The sequence below is a fragment of the Rhinatrema bivittatum genome, chromosome 4 (assembly GCF_901001135.1).
Source record: "Rhinatrema bivittatum chromosome 4, aRhiBiv1.1, whole genome shotgun sequence".
Lineage (NCBI taxonomy): Eukaryota > Metazoa > Chordata > Amphibia > Gymnophiona > Rhinatrematidae > Rhinatrema > Rhinatrema bivittatum.
Window position 1 is genome coordinate 107476031 of NC_042618.1, and position 24281 is coordinate 107500311.

The 24281-nt window shown below is 45.2% G+C and overlaps 1 protein-coding gene across 1 annotated transcript in view; it reads left to right on the top strand.

The window, feature by feature from the left end:
* The first annotated feature begins 275 nt into the window (after window positions 1-275).
* Window positions 276-24281, top strand: part of LOC115090045 (cytosolic phospholipase A2 delta-like) — a 74266-nt gene continuing 50260 nt past the window's right edge. The window contains exons 1-5 of the mRNA XM_029598636.1: window positions 276-477; window positions 12006-12075; window positions 17091-17227; window positions 18505-18636; window positions 20667-20707. Coding sequence (XP_029454496.1) covers window positions 364-477; window positions 12006-12075; window positions 17091-17227; window positions 18505-18636; window positions 20667-20707 — 494 coding nt within the window. The 5' untranslated portion in view covers window positions 276-363. The remainder of the gene's footprint in view (window positions 478-12005; window positions 12076-17090; window positions 17228-18504; window positions 18637-20666; window positions 20708-24281) is intronic.

Genomic DNA, 24281 nt, shown 5'->3' on the forward strand with positions numbered 1-24281 from the left:
AGTTCTCCGCCTTGCCTGTTTTTCTTTTTCTTCCACACTGCATTTTACTTTTTCTTTTCTTTCCTCCAACTACAGTCTTGGGGCTTTTTCCTAGCATTAGAAAATAATAGGACTGCATACATCATAGAAAACTGGGATGGGAAGAACACCAGAATCATTTCAGCTTGCCTTAATTAACTGGAGCCATCTGACAGCTTATACTAGCTCTGCCGGCCAGAGGCAAGGTTCAAATTAGAATGGGGAGGGGAATAAATTCCTATTTAATATTAATAAGGAAGGGGGCGGGGCTCAGAAACAGGTTATATTGTGGTGGCTTTAAATAGTGCTCAGAATAATGATCAGAACAATTAACTGCGGACAGACATGGATTTGTTAATGCAGTGCCAGCAGAAGAGACAGTCATCCCTTCCATCCAACTTACATGGACCTGGAAGAGGGATCGTGATGAATGGGACACCAACAGCAGGTTCCTACAAGGTAAAAAAAACCAAGCAAACTATAATCAAGCAAAGAGAGAGACACTTCTCGGCTGACTCTGAGTGATATTTTAGTACCTTTGCTTCCATTCTGCCATGCAAATAGGTACAAATATTAGCAGACTAAATCAGGATATCCACAGCGCTATATGCAAAATATGGGTGGACTATACAAATAAAATAAATCAGAAAAAGAACAGGGCATAGTTCACCCTGGATCTATAATATACTTAGAATATAAAACCTCTGGTTATATTTTTCTTAAAAAAAACCCCCAAAACCATATCATGTTGGTTGCATGACTTGATTGAGTTTGAGAAAAGGGAGACTTTATGATTGGTTACATAATGATTTAAAAAAAAAACAACAAACTATTTAAAAACTAAAAAATCTTATTGCTGTCTATGATTATACTGCTGATTTAAGGGAATGGTTCTGAAGGGCACAGGATGGATGCGATACCTTGGACATTTGTGAGTCCCTTTATCATTTGTTTTTGCTTGGTAATTTTTCTTAATTCTTTTTCCTTTTTGCACTCTTCAAGTGTAGTTAACTTTCTGAGGATTATTGCAGATTGTGAGGCAGATTTTGCCAACACGATCCACAAACGTTTTTAGCATTATATGTAACATTCCCGCTAGCTTTACCGATAATTCATGGTAACGTGATTTTAATGTATATTACGTGCTAAATTCAGCATCTAATATGCATTAACTCTACTGAGTAAATAGGCCCCTAAGAGGCTACATTTTGCACTGTAAGAGGCTGCTATCTTTGAAAAGATGGATTGGAGATCTAAATCTGAGCGTGGATTGGCACTGTTGAGATTTTTTGGTATAGGGAAAGTTACAATTCTGCTGTGAAAGAGCTTGTGGCTCTCGGTCTGTGTGGGATTGATTTGCTGACTCTGCTTTGATGGCATTAAGTTTGATCTAGCTTGAGCAGCTCATTCAAGCAATTTCTGAATCTGTGATATGCTGTCATGGTTGTGTTAACTGTTCTTTGCATTGTCTTTGATTAATTATAGGCAGATTTATATCTGCAGAGATTTAGGAGGATGTTCTGAGTTGGCAGATTACTTCTGTATGTATTTCAAGTTCCTCGTCCATGGAGATGTTCTCAGCACGTAGGGGTTTTCTATCTGTAGTGCTCTCTTACTATAAATGTACTTTCTGTGCACGGGGATGTTTTCTATCTGATGGGAAGTTGTCTATTACTATTATTATTGGTCATTGTGATTATTATTACTATCTATTTATAGGAATGTCCTCTGTCAGTGGGAATAGCCAATCAGATGGCTCGCTACAGGGAATTAAGTAAATGGTAGCAATTGTATCTAAAGAAAAAAAAAATCAGGTTATATAAAAGGTGTAAATTAAATACTGACACATACACAATAATTTTGTGCTTCTGTCCACTCATACATTTGTAACATAAAGGAGACATGAAGTAATTTATACTGGAAGTTAAATTAATACAGTGGTATCCTATCAGTGCTAGAAATATTTTAACTTGCACAATGTAACATTCACAAAGTCCTTCCAATAAAAAAAAACACCTCACTTCTGAACGACTTGTATTGAAGAATGTCTGAAACAAACGTGACACTGGCAGTGCATTCTTGCACAGACGAGGTTGGTGACTAAACTAAACCCCTGGGAAGATCAACATAATTTATTATGCAAAACTGAGCTTCTGCGCACACAATGCTGCAATTTTCAGGAAGCTGCCTAGCAGCAAAGTACTTTTATACCCGTGTGCCTACCCACGAGGTAACCGGTGCAAAAGCTCTCACATACTTTGCCCCTGTTATATCTGCAGCTGGGGCTTAAGCAGGGGAAAATGTGTGTGTATATTTGAACATTTGATATATGTATGTAGTTTTCTCCCTGACAAAGTTACACTCCCAGAAACACCTAACTTACGGGCCGATACAGTAAAAGTCGCCAGAGAGCGGGTAAATGCCCGCTCTCCCGGCGCCCGCACAGGCCACTTTCCTGTGTGCGCGATTCTGTATTCAAATGAGGGCCCGCAGCAAAAAGCACTAGGGACACTAGCACGTCCCTAGCGCCTCTTTTTGGACAGGAGTGGCGGCTGTCAGTGGGTTTGACAGCCGATGCTCAATTTTGTCGGCGTCGGTTCTCAAACCCGCTGACAGCCACGGGTTCGGAAACCGGATGCCGGCAAAATTGAGCGTCCAGTTTGCGAGCCGCGGGCCGATTTCAAATTTTTTTTTAACTTTCTGGACCTCCGACTTACTATCGCCATGATATTAAGTCGGAGGGTGCACAGAAAAGCAGTTTTTACTGCTTTTCTGTGCACTTTCCCGGTGCCCGGAGAAATTAACGCCTACCTTTGGGTAGGCGCTAATTTCTGAAAGTAAAATGTGCAGCTTGACTGCACATTTTGCTTTCTGAATCACGCGGGAATACCTAATAGGGCCATCAACATGCATTTGCATGTTGTGGGTGCTATTAGGTTTGGGGAGGGTAATGCTAGCGTCGAAAACGCGCATCCAAACATGCATCCAATCGTGGGTGTACTGTATCGGCCTGTTACAGGGTCATTCTTTATTCTGCGATGACCCTGCATTGAGGCGGTCCAATCGGGACTGATCCGAGTCCTCCCCTTCTCTGGGACCAGCCTCTGCAGCCGCACTGTGCAAACCCAGGCGCTGAAGAATATCGCCAGTCCCCGAGCAGCCACTTTAGAAGTTTTAGCTGCGGGGGGGCCCCAGGCAGTCCCCCTTCCCACCTTCCTCCACTTCTCTTAGCCAGGTAGGTCTGATGGAGAAGAAGAATAAAATCCGGGGGAAAATTCCCCGATTCATCTTCCCCCGTTCCCAGGGGACTGTCAGCCTCCGAGCGCCGGCTCTCCGGCGGAGCTTATTGAATCGGCCTGTTAGACAGCCAGAGAAGTCTAGGCTAGCTATATAGCTGTCCTAAAAGGTGGTTGAGTATATTCAGTGGCATGGCTGCATCACTGAATATCTCAACCCAGTTAATTGAATATTTATTTTTATATACTGACATTCAATCTGAGATATCACATTGGTTTACATTTAGGGACTGTAGATATTTCCCTCTCCCCAGAGGGCTTACAATCTAAGTTTTGTACCTGAGGCAATGGAGAGTAAAGTGACTTGCCCAAGGTCACAAGGAGCAACAGCAGGACTTGAACCCTGGTCTCCTGGTTCATAGCCCAATGCTCTAACCACTAGGCACTGTGGAAGTGCTGCAGATGCTTATAGACAGTGTTATGCTTGGCGGTCCAGGGCTCCTCCTGTGAACCGCCACACTCATCCCAGTTCCTCCAGATGCTGCTAGGACCCTCCGCTCGCCTGAGCAGCAAGACACCATGCTTCAACGAAACAGGACACCACTGATACTCTCTGCAGCAGGATGCCGTTGCCTTCCTTCCAGGCTTCCCTTAGGTGTGCACACGCCTGACAGCACAACTCTTAAAGGGCCCATGGCGGAAAATCCCCTGCAGTGCCCATTGATGACCTCACAGACTTAGGCCTATAGAAGGTCCTCCTGCTCAACCCTTCTTTGCCTCAGCAACAAGCCTCTCTACTATTTGTAGTGTGAGTTACTTCAGGGTTCTTCATCTCCAGTTCCTGTGGTCTTCGTCTTCAGTTCCTGTTGTTTTCAGTTCCTGTTGCTTCAGTTCCTCAGTTCCAGCATCCTCGACTTCTTGTCTTCAATTCGAGTGTCATTGTCTTCAGGTTTTCAGCTCCTCTGCTCTGCAGTTCTTCTTCAACTCCTTGTCTGCCTATCTGTCCTGCTCCTTGCCTTCCTGCTCTATCCATCCTGCTTTTCCCTATGGATGGATACTCGGTATTGACCTCGGCCTGCCTCCTGAACGCCGCCTGCCACTGACTCCAGCCTGCTTCCAGATTCTCCTGTACCACATTCTCTCCGCCCGGTGATCCTGATGAATCTCCCTACCATCAGCAGAGGCCACCACTTAAGGCCTTCCAGCCTGGCACCCAAATGCTCAACCCCGAGGGGAATGTTGGCTGGTAAAGGCGAAGCTCCAGTTGGGCCTCTGCCTCATCCAGATCCATCTGCTGATGGTGGGGACCTGCAGGGCTCCTCTCTGCAGGTTGTGTCAACTCCACCTCTGCCTAAAGGTTCACAGATTCAACAGACAGCTTCAGATCCCTTTGAAAATTGTCCTTTCTGAGAAACTTGAGGTATTGTCCTTTATTCAGAGTTATAAAACTTTGATATTTTAACCAAACTTATAATTTGATTGCATAAGCAATAACCTGTGTTTCATCACAAACTGTTATTACATTAAACCAGTATGAGGTGAAAGAATAAGCAACTTAATCAGTCCTTCTACAAGACCCCTTTATAGAGAGGAACATTTATATTATGCCCAGATTCTGTTCCATTTAAGGCATGTATCTGCATAGATACACGACGTATGTGCTGGGATCATGCATGAGCAGATTATACCATTCAGAAAATGAGGCACTGGGGTAGGATATGAAGCAAGGTAGGGTGAAGGTAGAGGGCACAGTTACAGAAAGGGATGACAGAGAGAAGAATGGGATCCAGAGAGGGGGAGGGGGGGGGGGGCGGGAGACAGAGTGCTGGGAGAATTAAATAAACATGAAAAGAGAAGTAAGAAAGGAGAAGAGAAGACAAGGTAGGATGTGGTGAAAATGCTGAAAATGCCAAATCCAAGAAAAATGTAGATTTGGAGGATACATAATAAAGTAAGAAAAAATCTCTACGAACACTTTTTTCTAAAATTAGATCCATAAATTTAATGGGGAAAAGTCACTTTTTAAAAGGTTTTGTGCTAAATTCATGTTTTCTGAGACAATGTAGTTGCTGTATGTTAAATGATTCAGGAGATAATGAGTACATAGACAACTAAGATTTAATGCTTAAAAAAATGCTGAATCAGGCAAGGGAACAGTATAGGGGAGGGGGTGAAATTCTTCTATGCATGAAAGAAAAGCGGCATCTGGGGGTGATCATCTCTGATTTCAGGGTGCCCAAAGAGGTGGATAAGATGACAGCAAAAGCCACAAGGGAGAGGAATGGTCATCATAAAAAGGAAAATAATATTACCTCCCCTATAAGTCCCTGGTGAGACTTCATTTGGAATACTGTGTACAGTTCTAGAGACCGCACCTTCAAAAGGATATAGATTAGATGACATTGGGCCAGATGATGGCTACTAAAATGGTCAGTGTCCCTCAGTCTAAAGCATCTGTGACGTGGTTGACACAGCCTTCTAGGTGAACTCACTAGGCGCTACGCCAACAGCTGGCAGACCTGTAATTGCAGGGACAGGAGCAGGAGCTTCACCTGTACCAGCCTCGTTCCCCATGGGTTGCGACTTTGGGTTCCAGGAGCCAGCAGGGCTTAGGAGAATGTCCCTCAAAGAGTGGTTAGAGGGAGTCCAAATATAGATAATGGTCAGGGCTGACCGCGAGCAGAGAATATCTGGGTACGGTTAAAGGGTCGAAGCTGGCAGCAAGAAGACGGAGCCCAGGTCCAGGCCTAGAATCAGGGTAGGCAGCGAGAAGATGGAGCCTAGGTCCAGGCCATGGGTCAGGACAGGCAGCAAGCAGAGAAGAGTCAGAAACCAAGCAGGAGTCAGAACCGAGAAGTCAAGCCAAGACAGACAGGACGGACAGAGACAGTACACCAGGAGATGGGACAGGGCAGTACAGAGAAGAGAAGGCAATGAGAACCAAGGCCAGGCAGGGAAAGGATAAGGTACAGAGGGCAGAGCAAGGGTACTAACCAGGCAGGGCAAACAGCAGGAACACAGGCAGGAACAGGATGAAGCACAGGATGTAGACGAAGCACCAGGTAGTAACAGGTACTGTAAGGCAGGAGGACCTGTTGCTGAGGCAAGGATCCAGGAGTCTGACCAGTTTAAATAGAGGCCTGATGTCATCAGGAGCTGTTTCCTGCTATGGGGCCTTTAAGAGTTGAGCTGGTGCATAGTCACGCGCGACTTAGTGCATGGCATGGCATAGCATAGCTGGACACAGGAATGGTGGCAGCATTTCAGGCAACATTGGGGTGGTGTGGCGATACCGCTCACGGAAGGGCCCTGTGAGCGGCCTCACTCAACACTCAATGCCGCTGCCTCTGCTTTCTTGTGCAGCCAGAGCACCGCTGTCCCTGATGCTGTCTCTGCCTTGTTGCCACATCCTGCGGCAGGAGAAATGCCACTGCTGCACTTGTTCTCCACAGTCTGGAGCACCACTGTCCTCAACGCCGCCTGAGCCTGGCCACCATTTCCTGCGGATGAGAGCTGCCACCGATGCTGCCTGACGCTGTCCTGGTCTTCGCAGCCTGAGGGCCACCGACTTCCATCCCCACTCCTGCCAGCGTTCTCTTAGGTGTGCGTGTGCACCTCTGCTTGAGATTTAAAGGGACCATGGTGGGAAAAGTCTCGCGGCCTCTTCTGATGAAGTCCTTCCTACAGCCTTATAAAAGGCTCTTAAATCAGTACTTTGTTGCCCTTGCAAGTTCTCCGAATTTCCTGTGGTTACCAGTCCTTCAAGGTTTCTTGTTTCGTGTATCCTTCCGTTCCTGGTCTTCTTGTTCCTGTGTTTTCTTCGCCTTGTTCCTGAATCCAAGTCCTTGCCTTGTTCCTGGTTCCAAGCCTTCATACTGTCTGGAGTCTTTGAGTCCTGTCCGAGTTTTCATTACTGGTTCAAGTCTTCAGAGTCTCTTCCGAGTTCCTGAGTCTTGTCCCTGGTCTCCCGAGTTCTTGTTCCAGTCATCCGCCTGTTCCAAGTTCTGATTTCTCGTCTTGTTCCTTTGAGCCATGATCCTTTCTCAAGCCGTGTGCTGTTTTCAAGCCATGCTTCAGTTTCAAGCTTGCATGTTTCATTTTCAAGCCATGCTTCAGCCTCCATCATGTCCAAACCTTCAGTGTTATGTCCAAGTCTCCAATTACTTGTCCACATCTCCAGAGTCACCTTCAAATCCTCTCCTTCTATCTAACCTTATGCTCAAATCGCTTCCAAGCAGCAGTCCAAAAGGGCTTTTGGAGTGGCTGGAGGATTACCCTGAGACCAGCATGTGTTGTTGGTTCTTAGTTCCTGGGGAGTGTTGGACATCCAAGTGTTCCTATTCTATGTCAAGAGTGTACCTGTGCCAAGTCAAGAGAGTTTCCTGTTTCAGCCAGCCCATGCCGGATGTGCTCGCCCACCAGAGGTGTGGACCATGGCCAGCCCTGGAGTTGCATTGGTCGTGTCACTGCACAGGGGCTCACGCTCTTGAGCGCCCGTCCACACTCGCAACAGGCAGGTTGGCAGAATCTGGGGTGAGTGCAGCCAGTTGTGGGGCTGTTCCACAACCGGCCAAATGTTACAGTATCTGGGGCCAAGCTTAAAGATCTAAACATGTATACCCTAGAACAATTCTTCTCAACCCAATGCTTGGGGCATACTTAGCCGGTCAGGTTTACAGGGTATCCACAATGAATATGCATGAGATAGATTTGCATACAGTGGAGGAGGTGCATGCAAATCTATCTCATGCATATTCATTGTGGTTATCCTGAAAACCTTGACTGGCTAGCTGTGTCCCGAGGAATGGAAATGAGAACCATTACCCTAGAAAGAAAAGGCAGGATAGGGGAAATATGATAGAGACATTTAAATACCTCCAAGGTTTCCATGCAGCAGAGGTGGGTCTCTTTGAATGGAAAGGAGGCTCTGGAATGAGGGAGGTCATGGAATGAGAGAGATTTGAGGTAAACTAAGGAGTTACCTAAGGAAATATTTCTTTACAGAAAAGATAGTGGATGCATGGAACAACCAACCAGTGGAAGTGATATCTGAATTCAAGAAAGTATGAGACAAGCACAGAGGATCTCTGTGGGAGTACAGAGCTGAGCAGTTGGTATTGATGGGCAGACTAGATAAGCTATATGGTCTTTTTTTCTGCTGTTATGTTTTTATGTTTAAACATGAATACATAATACAAAATTACAGAAGTGAAAAAGAGATGAAAGCACCAAAGAAACTTATTTTGGAAAGGGAAAGATTAATATTAGTAATAAATTTTAATAACAGAAATCTATATAAATAAAAATGTAAATGTTTGTTAAAAATCTTAAATCTCTGAAAGTTCTTCACCATTTTGAAACAATGTTGCATTCGATTTCGCGAGTGCTTTTATATACCTATATTATAAAGATGTCACACCTGTGACAGGTAAAAACATACTTTTTGGGAAAAACAGCTCCGTTAGACGTAAAAGCAACACACGCTATCTCTGACTGACGGACCGCAAATGCGCAGTAGAGAGCAGCTCTACCGCGCATGTGCGGACCATAGAGCTCTGCGCTACGTGCTGGGTGTCACAGAAGGGAAGAAGAAAGAGCAGACGAGTTGCCGCTCCGAGAAACAGCTCAGCCCGTTCCTCTGCCGCTGGGGAAGGGGGGAGGGAGTAGGGACTGCTGGACAGTTACACACAGGAGGAGGAAAGGGTAAAAGAGTCGCCATGCCAGTCCGTCCACTGCCAGGGAAGGGGGGGAGGGAGTTGGGACGGCCGGAGCAGAGCTAATGCGCATTGTCAAATTAAACCTGACTGAGCCATGGCAACGCGTGGCCGGGTACAGCTAGTAATAATAGTAATTAAGTAAAAATTTGTATTACTAAATATTTAATTTGATTGTACTTTCATTTATATCATCAAAGTGGGTCACAAGTTCATACCATGATTTGAAAATTAAATTAAAAATAAATAAATAAAAAATTACATATATAACTAAAATATAATTAAACAAAATAATTAAAAAACAATTAAAATAAAATCATAGAAATAGAAAAAATATTGAAACAATTTGAATTAAGTAAAATCGGATAATGCTCTATCAAATTGAAAGAAATAAAAGTTAAAAAATTAACAATCCCCACAGGCTTGCAGTTGGGTTCAAGTCCTCAGGGACCTTTTATCCACAGACTCTGCCAGATGTTTCAAAGCAAAGGTACATGTATACTTTTAAGACAATAGGAATCGGATGATGAAAACAAGCCCTTTATTAAAATGCCCGACTCTGGCCGAGTTTCACTCTTTTGCACAGAGCTGCCTCAGGGGCAACTAAAAATAGACATATAAATAATTAAATGACATATATAGATGTACATACTCAAAATCTTAATCATTGCAAAAACTTTAAGCATGATGCTTACTTAATTGAACCAGGACTTGAATTGGTCAACGTTGATGATATTGCATTGAAATTCCTACATACAACAAAAACAAAAAAAATGTAATAAATGAAAAAAACAGTATAATAATAAATGAAAAAAATGAAATAAAAAATTAAAACATGAAAAATGAAACAAAAAAAATTAGTGATGAAAATGTGTTCATTTTTCATGTTTTAATTTTTTATTTCATAATTTTTCCCAACTGTTTGGTTTATAACCATTATTGACTCCATTATTCATTAATAATAAAAAAAATTTTAATCATTCATGACACAAAGTCAGCCCCTCCAATCCCTTTACATAATTTCAACCTAGAACATTGTTTGCTCTGTTTTATTTTTGTACCATTTTGATGTCTGTCACACATATATGTTGTCTTTTCATTTACTGCATTTGTAAGTTTGTACACTTATATATGAAGTTGTTTTTAGCTTTGAACTATTTTTATTGGTTTGAGATATGATTATTTTATGACATGCATATATGTTTTATTTTATGTAGTGTATATATTTTGAGTATGTACATCTATATATGTCATTTAATTTGTTTTTAATTATTTATATGTCTATTTTTAGTTGCCCCTGAGGCAGCTCTGTGCAAAAGAGCGAAACTCGGCCAGAGTCGGGCATTATAATAAAGGGCTTGTTTTCATCATCCGATTCCTATTGTCTTCACTGTTACATAGCCTACTGGATCGGCTACCGCTTTGTTTTTTGGGTCCGTCCATGTATACTTTTAGCCACACAGATGGAGGATAATTTTCAGACAGCTTATGTGCATGCATAAATGGCTTTGAAAATATAGAACTTTATTTGTGGAATTCTATCAACATGTACACCCTTGTTTGTACTTATTCTTACATTTTCTGGTGTTATGGACTTTCTGGTGTTCAGAACCACTCACCTGATGTGGATTGGATGACCCAGTGGATTCAATGAAACAGGGAAACTGAAAACATTCCAAGCATCCCAAGGGACAGTATATCCAAAATATGTAGAATATGTAAAGTTATCATACAAGCGAGCTCAGACATCCTTGGAGTATTTCCGGGCCCCAAACTTATTATCAAAGAGAGTCAATACAGTAACCCATGTAGTAAACTATAAATAATGAGGGAAACTATAGATATAAATATTATCAATAGCCTAAGTGAAGGTGTCAGCAAGCCTGACGTTGTGTATCCTTATACAGAAACCAACCGGTCTTCTAATCATTCACCTTCACTTTCAAAAATGTTGAAATTTTATTTATCAAAAAATACTTTTTTTATATTTTGTATTTTTTTATAAAATAATGTTCATTTATTTTTTACTCCAATCCTTTGAGACAAAATATTTCGGCAGCGATTATAACCAAGCTAAAGAGATCGCTGCCCTACACACTGGGCTGGAAAACCAAACAATGGCAGAGCAATTAAGAGACAATCAAGACGTGGGTGGTTCCCTTCACTGGAATCCAACCTGGCTAGCTCCAGTCATCATCAGCTCACATTTATGATCTTGTGAGAGGAGTGATGTGCAGCCAGCCAAAAGACTTTCAGAATGGGGACCACATCCTACTAGTAAGCTCTTTTCAAATCGGTTACCTTACACCTCCTCTGAGGAATCTCCAGTTTGGGTGTGTTCTGCTCTTTTAGGAAAAACATCATGAAATGAGGATACCACAGCATTCTGGAGTCTCCCATAGAAATATGAAGTGAAGACCCACAATGAATTTATCTAAGAGAGGGCCTGATTCACTAAGCCTTTTTTTCCCCATAGACAGAGAATGGAAGAAAAGTTTTTGTGATTCAGGCCCTTAATTTGCAATTCTTAGATATCAGCATGGCATGCATGGGGTGAACTGGTCAGTGCAGCAAACAGTAGTGGAGAGAGAATGGAGAAGAGCATGTTTGACCTCTGAAGGGGACATTGTGAGCTGTGTGCCTTATGGGCATGGATACAGGGCTCCACCCAGACATCTGATTTGAGGTTCACAGTCTAGACATACTGTAGTGAATGTATAAGACATAAGCTCACCTGACAGATCTCCTTTATCAAGCTCCTCTGCCAAACTAATCATACAATAAAAGAACAAGAGCTGCTAGGTGAGGGCAGCACCGCCAGCCCCAAAGTACATTCAATCCAAAGAAGTCAAAAGGCCTGGCTAGTGTGCTCAAGTCTCTGAAGCACGGCCCTGACTAAAGACCATGTTAAACCTGCATACTGGAAGATATGTGCCATGCATCAAAGAGTTGTATTCCTACGTATGTCCAGTTCTAGCTAAATTCAGTTTTTTGACCTGCTTGATATGACAGTGACGCTCCGGTTCTTGCTTTGCAGGAAGTAGCTTCTCTCTACCTACTTTCTGTAAGGATCATACAAGCCAAAAACATTCGGCAGTCAGATCTGGGTAAGTACGCTGTACTCATGCCTAACCTACTTTGAATGGATAAAGCAAGATAATGCATTGGTATAATAGCATTATGGTTAGTGACCTTGGAGATCCTGGTTCCATTCTCCTATGCACCTCTCCCTGTGTGACCTCTAGCAAATCAGTTAACTTCCAAGATGAAATGTGCTCACCTCTGAGGCTGCCATGGTGTTCATTTGTGTCAAGTGAATATGTTGGGCTGGTGCACGGCGAGCGGATTTAAAAGCTACCTAGATATGGGTGCACTTGCTGCTTCATACACAAATGAAAAGTTGTGAAAAAGGGGGCGAGAAGTAGGCATGGTCTGGGCGGGGCAAGGGCAGTCCTGGATTTTAACTTGAAATTAGCACGTAAATATTTATGCGCCCTGCCGCACCCTGGAGTCCCCTGCTGCATAACTTTACTTCTGCTATGGATGACGTGTAACTTAAAAAAAACAAAAAAACAGGCAGATCAGCAGGATTTTAAAGGGCTAATGGGGGGGAAGAAAGGCTATTAAACTAGGGGAACTTGGAAGTCCTATCCCTTAACTGGGTGAACTGGGAAAAATGGCATTGATGTCAACATGCATGTCTTTTAAAATCCCCCCACTTATGTGGTAGACGAGGATTTGCGCGTACATGTGTGCATCCACTTAAAACTGAGCACACATGTATGCACAGCAAGGCTATTTCATAATGTGCACATATGTTATAAAATAGCCATGCCCTGGGCATGGGCTGACGAATGCGTACATAAGGGAGGTCAGGTGAACTGGGGGGGCTACAGGCTGAAGAACCAGGAAGGTCTTGATGACCTGGAGAAAGTTGGGTGCACTGGTGGATTAAACGGTAACCTGGTTGATTTCCTTGACACGCCCAGGTTTTAAAACTGGCCGACTGACATGTAAATCATGTCTTATGCAAGTATATCCTTGTTTACTTTCACGTGATAAATATATGCATATATTTTTTTTAAATAGTTGGGTAAAGTGCACACGTTCAGTGCATTGAAATGCATGGTTTCAATGCTTTGCATTTCTTTGCGCATTGGCCAATATGTGCATATTTTATAATGTGCATGTATGTGATGCACGCACGTTACCAAATAGTGGTAAAATTATGCACGGCCACATACACGTGTTCATGCCATCGCGTGCAGTTGCTTTAAAGTTATCCTCTGAAAGTTCACTTAGACGTGTAAAACAATGTGTATTGACAATTCAATAGCATATACAGTGAGATCTTTGTTTTCAGTTTTTATTTTGTTTTACCCAGGAATTAACTGGTGTTTATTACAAGAAGAACAAACATGATATTTACCACGGAAAGCGATGAGTCATTTCTTTCCGCTGATTCCTCTTGTTTTTGTTCTTGTTGAAATAAACACTGATAAATTCCTGGGTAAAATAAAATAAAAACTGAAAATGAATGTTCCTACATATATACAACTGATATACAGCTGATTGTCCCCCTAGATAAAGATCTGGAAAGGACCCTTATTTGGGCCACCAACAGTTGTCTTAAGAACATGTGTGCTTGATGGAGGCAGAATGGTTTAATTGTGAATATCACCAAAGCAGAAGCATTATTTTTGGGGTCGGGATTATGTCAACTACCGTTTTTATTTGTTGATCAGTTGTTGGTTCCAGCACAGGAAGTGAAATATTTGGGGGTTAAGTGGGAACCCCAGTTAACCCTGGAGAGACAGATCTCAGGTGTGGCAAAGAGGGAATTCTTGAGTTTTAAATTGGTGAGGCCACTGAAATCTTTTTTTGGATATAGCTTCTTTGAAAAAGGACACTTAGGGGTAGATTTTTAAAGAAGCGGCGGGTGCATGTTATAAAACCTGGGAGCTGCACGCAAGGGGGGGGGGAATAAATCAATTTTCGCACGGTGACGCATCCCGGCCTTCCCCAGTTTTCTCCCAGTTCCTAATTATGGAGCGGACCGGGAGGGAACATCCCTACCCCCTACCTAATCTCCCTTCCCCCTTCACCTCTCCTCCCCGCCCCCTATCCTATCTACCCCTGTTATTTTTTTTTTACGGGTGCCGGCGCACACTTCCCCAACACAGCAGCAAATGGCCGCTGTACCGGCCGGACCGCCCCTTTCCCTGGGCCCGGCACTTATTCGCGTACTGGCGTTTACGAGCGTGGCCGGGTCTGTTTGAAAATTGGCCCAGCATGCGAAAGGCCTGGCCACGTGCATAAACCCTGGGATTTATGCATGCACGTGATTTAAAATCTGCCCATTATGTTTTAGGTATGATGAGTTGGATTACTACAATGCATTATGGGGCAGATTTTAAAAGCCCTACACGCGTAAATCCGGGTGGATTTACGCACATAGAGGGGTTATGCGCGCCAGGCCTGTTCTCAAAAGGCCCGGCGGCGCGCATAAAGCCCCAGGACGCATGTAAGTCCCAGGGCTTGAAAAAATGGGCGGTCCACGGGCGCGGTGGGGGCATGGCCAGAGGCCTCTCCACGGCCACTGTGCCGGTGGATCGCGTGCCAGCAGTTGGCCGGCATGCGCAAGTTACGCTTGCTTCTGGCAGGCATGCAGGCATAACTTGTGAATTAAAGGTACGGGGGGGGGGGTTTCGGGCTGGGGGCGGGACAGGTAGGTGAAGGGAGGGGAAGGTGGGGGGGGGGGGTGGTGGTAAGGAAAGTTCCCTCCGAGGCTGCTCCAATTTCAGAGCAGCCTCGGAAGGAACGGGGAAAGCCAGCTGGTCTCTCCAAGGGCTCGGTGAGCGCAAGGTGCACTAGTGTGCACCCCCTTGCGCGCACCGACCCCTGATTTTATAACATGTGCACGGCTGCATGCACATGTTATAAAATTGGGCGTACATTTGTGCACACTGGGTAGCGCGCACAAATGTAGGCCACATGCGTAACTTTTAAAATCTACCTCTATACCTGGGGCTGCCAAGTAAACCTATTCGAAGATTGCAGATCATACAGAATGCTGCTGCATGGTTAACTCGTCAAATATCTGCAGCGCCTTTGTGATTACAACTCCACTGGCTTCCTATTTCTTTAAGATGCCAGTTTAAATGTTTGGTTTTAGCGTTTAAAATCCTGAATGGTAATTGCCCTCTACATCTGAAAGGTAGGTTATATAGGTATGTGAGCAGGCAGGCTGTTAGGTCTAACTAGAAATCTTTGTTACAGCTTCCAGTGGTGAAAGCTTTTTGTCATGTGCGGCTTCAAAATAAAGCCTCTTCTACTGTGTTACCTCGTTTATGGAATTCTTTTCCATTTTTGCTGAGTGAAGGTTTAGTAAAGAGCTCAAAACATGGTTAATGTCCTGTAAAACTGATTGAGAATGATGGATGAAGTGGGAAAAAATTAATTCAGTCCTTGGTATGGATGGGTTTTAACTTTATAATGTTTGTTTTATTATTTTGTGTAGGATATTATTTATTTTATTATTATTATATTGTATATTTGTTTTGATATTTTTATGGTATTATATAACTGTTATGCTTGTATATTGCTTTGGTTGATTTTATCTGAAAAGTTATTCTGAAATTTAATAAGATGAAAATGAAATACATTGTAGCAATTTTCAAAAGTTCATTTAAGCATTTAAAGGTGAATTTTAAAAGCCTGGTGCACACATTTATAGGGGGATGTGCAGATCGCGCATGCCAAAATTTTAAAAGCCACCCAGATATGTGCATAAATGCCGCAGAGCACACATGTCGAAAATTTTCAAAAAGGGGCAAGGTGTGGGCATGGGCATGTCGGGCGTGGACCTGAGATTTCCGTGTAAATATTTACGCAAATTGATAGGCATGAAGCCCCCTGCTGTATAACTTTATTTCTACTATGGATGACATGTAAGTTAAAAAATAAAAGAAAATTAGGCATATCTGCAGAGTTTTAAGGGTCGCGGATAACTGGGGGGAGTGAAGGCTATTAAACTAGGGGGTTTGGAGGACCTCTGTATTAAAAGCATGAACTGGGGACAAACTGGTAAAACTGGGAATAGCATCGTGCGTGCCCCTTTTAAAATCCCCCAATTTACATGGTAGAAGCGGCATTTGCACGCATATGCACGTGCCCACTTAAAATCTGGCGCACATGTGTGCGCAGCCAGGCTGTTTTATAACACGCGCTAGTTATAAAATAGCCACGTCCCTGGGTGTGGGCCGACGCACGCACTCACATTTCCAGCTGCACGCCAATTTGAAAGTTACCATCCCTAGGGGTAAGTTTTAAAAGGATTTAAGTGCCTAAAAATTGCTTTTTTTTCAAGTGCAAATGCACTTTACGCATGTAAATGGGCTTTTGAAAATCATTACAATTACGTATGTAGCTCCTTTGAAAATTACCTCCATAAAGGCGACTTTTGAAAGCCTGGCGCGCGCATCAATCAGGGGATGTGGGAATAAGCCGGCTTATGTGCTCCGACCCTATTTTAAAAGGCGCCCAGGTACGCACGTAAAGCCCTCTGTGCACGCATCTGAAAAGTTTCCAAAAAGGAGCGGGGCATGGTCTGGGCAGGGCATGGGTGTTTTTGGGGCCTGGCCAGGAGATGCGTGCGTAAATACTTACGCGCCTGGGCGCGCGCCCAGGTTCAGCTGCACATAAAGCTTACTTCTGCTAGGGACGAGGCGTCAGTTAAAAAAATAAAATGATTGAGCCATCTCCGAGGGGTTAAAGAGTGGGGGCAGTGTAGGCTATCAAACCACGGGGGGCTTGGGAACCTAACTGGGTGAACTGGTGAATGAACTGGTTAAACTGGCAATGGTGTGGACGCATGCCCCCTTTAAGATTCCCCGACTTGGGCGGTAGAATTGGGATTTACATGCGTCCACTTAAAATTTGGCGTGTATACGTGCGCGGCCAGGCTATTTTATAACATAAGTGCAAAAGCGTGCATATGCTAGCGAATGACAAATGTATCTCAGTATGCACCAACATGCGTGAACATATCTGCGCCTGTGCGCCAGTTTGAAAGTTACCGTCATAATGTATTTTTCATTTAGTGGATCTTGTTTTTCTTCAGTGAGTAAACCCGATTGCTATGTGTCCCTCTGGCTGCCCACTGCCTCCTTTGAGAAAAAACGAACCAAGACGATCTGGAATTCCAGAGAGCCTGCCTGGGATGAGACCTTTCACTTTAGGATCCAGAACCAGGTCAAGGTAAGATGTTACGTCTTATATTTCTGAGGCTTATGGGAGGGTCTGATAAAATTCTGTCAGCCAGAAGAAATGGAACAAACCTATGAAAAACTCTTAATGTTGGAGACGATGTTTTGTCTATAGGTTCAGAATCTCAGGAGGGCTTTGAGAGGAGAATATTTCCTGAGTGATTGTGTCCAGCTTTAAGCTGATCAGTGCCTATCTTGTCACGGGGGGGGGGAGAACATTCAGTAAACTAACACACACAATACTATGCTGCAGCATGGCAATGGTGGGCAGAAGAGAAGGTAAAGAGAAGGTAAAATCTTTAGTAGAAGTCTAGAAACAGTAAATCAGGGACCTATTCACGAAGGCTTTTCTCTTTCAGTAGTCAATGGCAAAATACCTTGATGAATTAGGCCCTAACTAGCTGATTCTATTTATTTATTTAGATTTGTATATTCTGCTTTTTGCCACTTCAAAGCAGATTACTTTCACGTACTATAGGTATTTCCCTATCCCCACAGGGTTTATAATCTAGTTTTGTACCTAAGACAACAGAGGGTAAAGTAACTTGCCCAAGGTCACAAGCAGCGACAGTGAAACTTGTACCTTGGATTCCCTTATTCATAGCTCGCTGCTCTAATCACCAGGCTACTCTTCCCCTCTGCGGGCGATTTTAAAAGGAGCATGTGCACGTGATTCCCAGTGCACACACATGGACGCACCAATTTTATAACATACCCAACTATCCCTAATTTTTTTATTTTAATACTTACTGCTCCTCTGCAGCAGAAGTAATCTGCGTGCGCCGGCCGGCTGCCAGTGCGCACTTCCCTGGGACAGCAGCTAATGGCGCTGTCCCGGTCCACCCCCTGCCCCACCCAGAGCATGCCCCCTGGGCCACCCCTTTTCCCTCGGCTGGCACTTCGACCCGTACTGGGGTTTACGAGCGTGGCTGGGCCCATTGTAAAATGTGCTCGGCGCATGCAAAGCTTGGCCACATGCGTAAACTACAAAATTTACGCACGTAAACCCCAAACTTTGCACCCATAGCCCTTCTAAAATCTGGGCTTCTATGTCCAGTCATTGGCAATTGGAGTAACAGAACTGGGAATTCAGCTCCTTTGTGGCTGCATTAAGCAGTGCCCAGAATGCCTGTATTCCTATGATATTCCTTTTTTCTGCCCAGGTAAAGCAAGTCCTCTTGACCAGAAATATGTTTGCCACCATACACTCATCTCACAAAAGTCATGCAGAATATTTTAAACAAAGTCTGTTGTTTTCTCATATTTCAGAACATCCTGGAGCTGTCCATGCATGATGCAGATTTGAGCACCCCAGATGATCATCTCTTCACTGTTATTTTTGATGTGGCTCAACTTAAACCTCAACACAACACCCGCAAGACCTTTGCCTTGAATCCAAAGGTGAGGACTGAAATAGGAAGTAAAGCCTGGAAAGGGCACCTCTCACTGAATATCCTGTTCACTTTTTGGCCCATCTGGTACTGTATCAGACTTCCCATTGTTCTATTTGATCCCAAATCATGGTTACTTCAAGGAAGACTCCCGAGAGCTGCCAGAAGATGCCTCCTCCCTAAGTTATATAATAGCTGTGAAGAGTGTTCAGCTCATAGTGAAACATACAGGGACAGGTTCTGCCTGTGCAGATTGAGTAAAGGTCCCATAGAGAACTTTCCAACAATAGTTACGCTCTTTCACTAATTTTCATGCAGTAACTATGGTGCACTGTATTAGGATGGTACATCACAGTGGATACCACATTGAAATTGTCGGTTCAGTGTGCTGCGGCAGTCAAAAAAGCAAACAGAATGTTGGGAATTATTAGAAAGGGAATGGTGAATAAAACGGAAAATGTCGTAATGCCTCTGTATCGCTCCATGGTGAGACCGCACCTTGAATACTGTGTACAATTCTGGTCGCCGCATCTCAAAAAAGATATAATTGCGATGGAGAAGGTACAGAGAAGGGCGACCAAAATGATAAGGGGAATGGAACAGCTCCCTTATGAGGAAAGACTAAAGAGGTTAGGACTTTTCAGCTTGGAGAAGAGACGGCTGAGGGGGGATATGATAGAGATGTTTAAAATCATGAGAGGTCTAGAACTGGTAGATGTGACTCGGTTATTTACTCTTTTGGATAGTAGAAAGACTAGGGGGCACTCCATGAAGTTAGCATGGGGCACATTTAAAACTAATCCGAGAAAGTTCTTTTTTACTCAACGCACAATTAAACTCTGGAATTTGTTGCCAGAGGATGTAGTTAATGCAGTTAGTATAGCAGTATTTTAAAAGGATTGGATAAGTTCTTGGAGGAGAAGTCCATTATCTGCTATTAAGTTCACTTAGGGTTAGATTTTCAAACTATGCGAATAGGCCTACTTTTGCTGGCGCATCAGGCGCAAGCAAAAGTACGCTGGATTTTAGTAGATACGCGCGGAGCCGCGCGTATCCACTAAAATCCTGGATCGGCGCGCGCAAGGCTATCAATTCTGTATAGCCGGCGCGCGCCGAGCCGTGCAGCCTACCCCTGTTCCCTCCAAGGCCGCTCCGAAATCGGAGCGGCCTCGGAGGGAACTTCCTTTTGCCCTCCCCTCACCTTCCCCTCCCTTCCCCTACCTAACCCACCCACCCGGCCCTGTCTAAGCCCCCCCTTACCTTTGTCGGGGGATTTACGCCTCCCAGAGGGAGGCGTAAATTCCCGCGCGTCAGCGGGCCTCCTGTGCGCCGGGATGCGACCTGGGGGCGGGTCCGGAGGGTGTGGCCACGCCCCCGGGCCGCCCCGGGCCGTAACCACGCCTCTGGGCCCGCCCCCGAAACGCTCCCGGCACGCCCCCTAAACGCCGTGCGGTTCGGGCCCGCCCCCGACACGCCCCCCTCGGAGAACCCCGGGACTTACGCGAGTCCCGGGGTCTGCGCGCGCCGGTGAGCCTATGTAAAATAGGCTCACCGGCGCGCAGGGCCCTGCTCGCCTAAATCCGCCCGGATTTGGGCGGATTTAGGCGAGCAGGGCTCTGAAAATCCGCCCCTTAGAGAATAGCCACTGCCATTAGCAATGGTAACATGGAATAGACTTAGTTTTTGGGTACTTGCCAGGTTCTTATGGCCTGGATTGGCCACTGTTGGAAACAGGATGCTGGGCTTGATGGACCCTTGATCTGACCCAGTATGGCATTTTCTTATGTTCTTATGTTTTTAGCTTTGACTTATTTTTCTTTGTAAAATAAAGTACCATGCTCATTTTCTTTCTACAATCAAGTTGACCTTTTTGCCCTGGTTGCTGAATGGAATTTCCGATATAGTAAAGAAATATGCCCTGTCTCAGACAGACTTCTGGCATATGGGTGGCAAAAAAGGATGGGTGACTTTGCAAGGCTTGTTGAATGAAAGAGCTACCATTTGGGAAATCGGTTTGTCACTGTCTTCTAATTCTTCCAGGGAGAAGAAGAGCTAGAAGTGGAATTCAAGATGACACAGATGTGAGTCAAATAAAAATTAAAATACAGAGCTATCAACAATAGAATTGGTGATGAGGATCATAAATAGATAATACAGAAAGAAAAAGTTGTATTTTATCAAAATGCCTGTTATTTGAAGCTATTATGGTTTGACGCTGGTTCAAGCTTTGGCGTGAGTCTTCTGCTTTCTAAAAGCTATTCTGGATGGGTAAGCCATGCCTCCCTTTTCTTTGCTGAAGCTTTTTCTATTTTGGTGGCATCTGCATAGAATACGATGGCAGATAAGAGCCAACTAGTCTGCCCAATTTCATTCCTGGTGCAATACTATTGATGACAGTTAATCTCTGGCTTTCCCCTCATTTCATCACAACTAAGGTTCCACTGTGTTAATCCCATATTTCTTTGGCTTCTATTACTTTTTCGTTGTCTCTACCATCTCCGTTAGGATTTTTTGCATCCACCATTCTTTCTGTAAGTCTACACCATTGGAGTCTCCTACTGTGAGCTCTTTGTTCTTGTGCATTCTTTCCTCAGAAAAAGGTTAGCTTCTTATGCATTATTATGCTATTCAGGTATTCAAATGTCTTTTAGTACATCTAGGGGCATAGCCAGAACTGAATTTTTTAAGGGTCCCCAGCTAATATGGGTGAGCGCTATAGCCTGCCTTCTCCCCCTCCTCATCTCACCCTATGTAGATCTTCATGGCCGTCCTCTCCATATTTCCTATCTCTTCACCCTCTCTCTGCCCTGTCTCTGTTGTTTCTCAGTCTCCCCTGTGTTTAATACAGCTACTTTATACAAGGGTTAATCTCTCAGACTGTGTTATGATTCGTGTGTGTGTGGACCCTTGGCCCGAGATGTGAGTTTTTGCTACCTGTGGGGAGGAGCCCTACAGGTCCGCACCGTCGCGATGGCAAGGTATAGGCACAGCAGGGAGCTCTGGGCACAGTGATTGAGAGGTCCCCAGGGATCAGGAGTTACCCCAGTAGGATGGCAGGCTGGAGGTAGTACCTGGGCTGAGACCCTGAAGGGAGGAGGCGCCAGGCACAACACTGAGCGGAAGGTGCAAGACTAGCCATGCAGGATGTTCCCCGGGAAGGCAGCCCTGAGAGGTGGAGCTTGTGCAGCGTAGAGAGCGTTGATACAAACACGCAGGCCAACCTGCGGGGCAGGAAAGCCCGAGTCAGATCTCTGCTGTAGATGTAGGCAGAGTCTCGGAGAGTGGGGAAATGCCGGTAGCCTAGAGTAGACGCAACCCCAAGGAGCGGGGGCTGAGAGCACAACCCCAAGGAGCGGGGGAAACTCTGAGAATCTCTTAATTCTTGAAGGCGCGGCCCCGAGGAGTAAGGAGGCGCAGACAGTCTTAAGTAGAACACAGGTGCTACCCCGAGGAACGGGGAAGCCCTGTTGAGGAGCTCACCTGTTGCCGCGGTACTCCAGGGAGAATTCCGAGCAGTAGAAAGCCTTGCAGGATAGAACCCAGGAGGCACAGAGCCAACCCAAGGAGTGGGGTAGGCCAGGGCAGCGAGTCCCCATAGGAGCGCACACTGACCCCCGAGGAGCGAGTGCCAGACAGGGTCCAGGAGCAAGGCTAGCCAGTGTAGTCTTAGGAACACGAAGGCAGGAGTTGTAGACACGTACGGAACTTGTTGCCAAGTAAGCTAGCTGGGGGCGAAGGTGGAACTTAAATACCGCAGACCAATGATGTCATCAAACAGGGACGCCCCTGACGTTCCTGCCGAAGAGGCTTCAAAGGCGGGGCCGGTGACACACGCGTGCACCTAGGAAGGCCCGAAGTTGTAGAGGGTGGTAGCGGCGTCCATGCCGCCATGAGGAGTCCCGGGGAAAGCGGTGGTATAGACTGACCTGCGCCATGAACAGACCCGAGGAGGGCAGGAGAGTGGTGCAAGAAGTACACGCAGTCGCAGCCATCTGCGACCGACAGGCATAACAGGCTGCTAAAGATCAATTTTTTTTTTATTTTATTTTAAAATATTTATATTTCGCCTGTTACGATTCTACCCATACGGGTAGCCTCTCACCTCTTTTTCTTCTCTTTCTTCTGCGGCCCGGAGGCTGCCGACGCCTTTTCAGCGCTGCTGGAGCCGCTTCGGTGCAGACCTTGCAGTCGGGTGGCCGACGCTGATGCTCCCATATGGTCTGGAGACCGTCAATGTTCCAGTTACTATCAGGTGGCAAGGAACCATCCAGGTGCATTCCTACACAGCCTGGAGGCCGCCAATAGCATTCTCACACGGCCAGGGGACCGCCGACGTTACCTTATTCCCTCCGTGGGAGGGGCCTCCGTCCTCGGCATTGCCTGCGGCATGGAGCCGCCTCAGTCGCTTCCCTGCGGCCTGGACACCGTCGCTTACGTCGGGGCCTGTTCCGCGGCCCAGCCCTGATCCTGCACTCTGTGGCAGGGAAGCCGCTCTCCATGGTCCTACCCACTTCCTCCTTAGGCGCGAGGCCGCGCCTCTCTTACATTCTTAAAGGGCCAGCGAAGGAGTGGTCCTCCTGATATCATCGTGGGAGTCTCTCTTCAGCCCTATAAAAAGGGCCTGTCTTCATTGCTTCGTTGCCTTCACAAGGAGCCAGTCCTCTTCAGACTTCTCTGCAATCCAGCTTCTCATTGGCACTCTGTTCCATGTTTGAATTCCATGTCTTCGTCTGTATCTTCGTCAAGGTCTCTCGTCGGTTCCTGTGTCTTCGTCCATCCAGTTCCTTATGTTCCGACGTCCTTCTCTTCAGATTTCCTGATGTTCCTGATGTTTCGTCCTTCAGAGTCCCTGAAGTCCTGTTCTCCTGATGTCTTCATGTCCTGATCTTCCTTTATCCAGATGTCCTTTGCTTTGGCAGTGTAAACCTCCAGAAGATTCTGGCTTTTAATCCTCCAGGCTTCAGGTTCCATACACTGAGTTCGCTCAAGCTCCGCACCGAATCCTTTACTCCGAGACCTTGGATCCTGAGGTCCTTCTCCTTCTCCTGAATCCTGTCCGGGTTTATCGGCGGCCATTTTCATTACCCCCACACCTGAAAGAAAAGGCCAAGCTGCTCTTTCCCCCCATCAGACCCAAAGACTCACAGATACACACACCTACCCTCTCAAACACAAAGACTCACATAAACACAGCCTCTCCGACACTCTCACACACCCTCTCAGATACAAAGACTCACACACAAACACTCACATACACACACATCCTCTCAGACACAAAGACTCAAATACACATCTGCACTCTCTCAAACACAGAGTCACACACAGGGGCCAATGCAATAGTGCGCTCAGCCAAGTGCACTGTTTAACCCGCAGTCAGAAGCGGGATAAATAGGCGCTAATCCACCCCCAATGCAATAGGGGAATTAGCGCCTATTTAACGCGCGTCCGACGCGGAGTGAATGAGATAGTGCTCATCACGTGCAAATGCATGTGAATGAGCCTATAACTCATTCACTCCGGGTTTACTGGCGTCGGTCTTCATAACTCGGCGGTCTGCCGAGTTTTTGGTTTTTTTTTTTACTTTAAAAAAGAAGTACACAAAAGTAGTTTTTTCTGCTTTTCTGTACTTCTTTTCAATGTGCTCAGCTATTAACG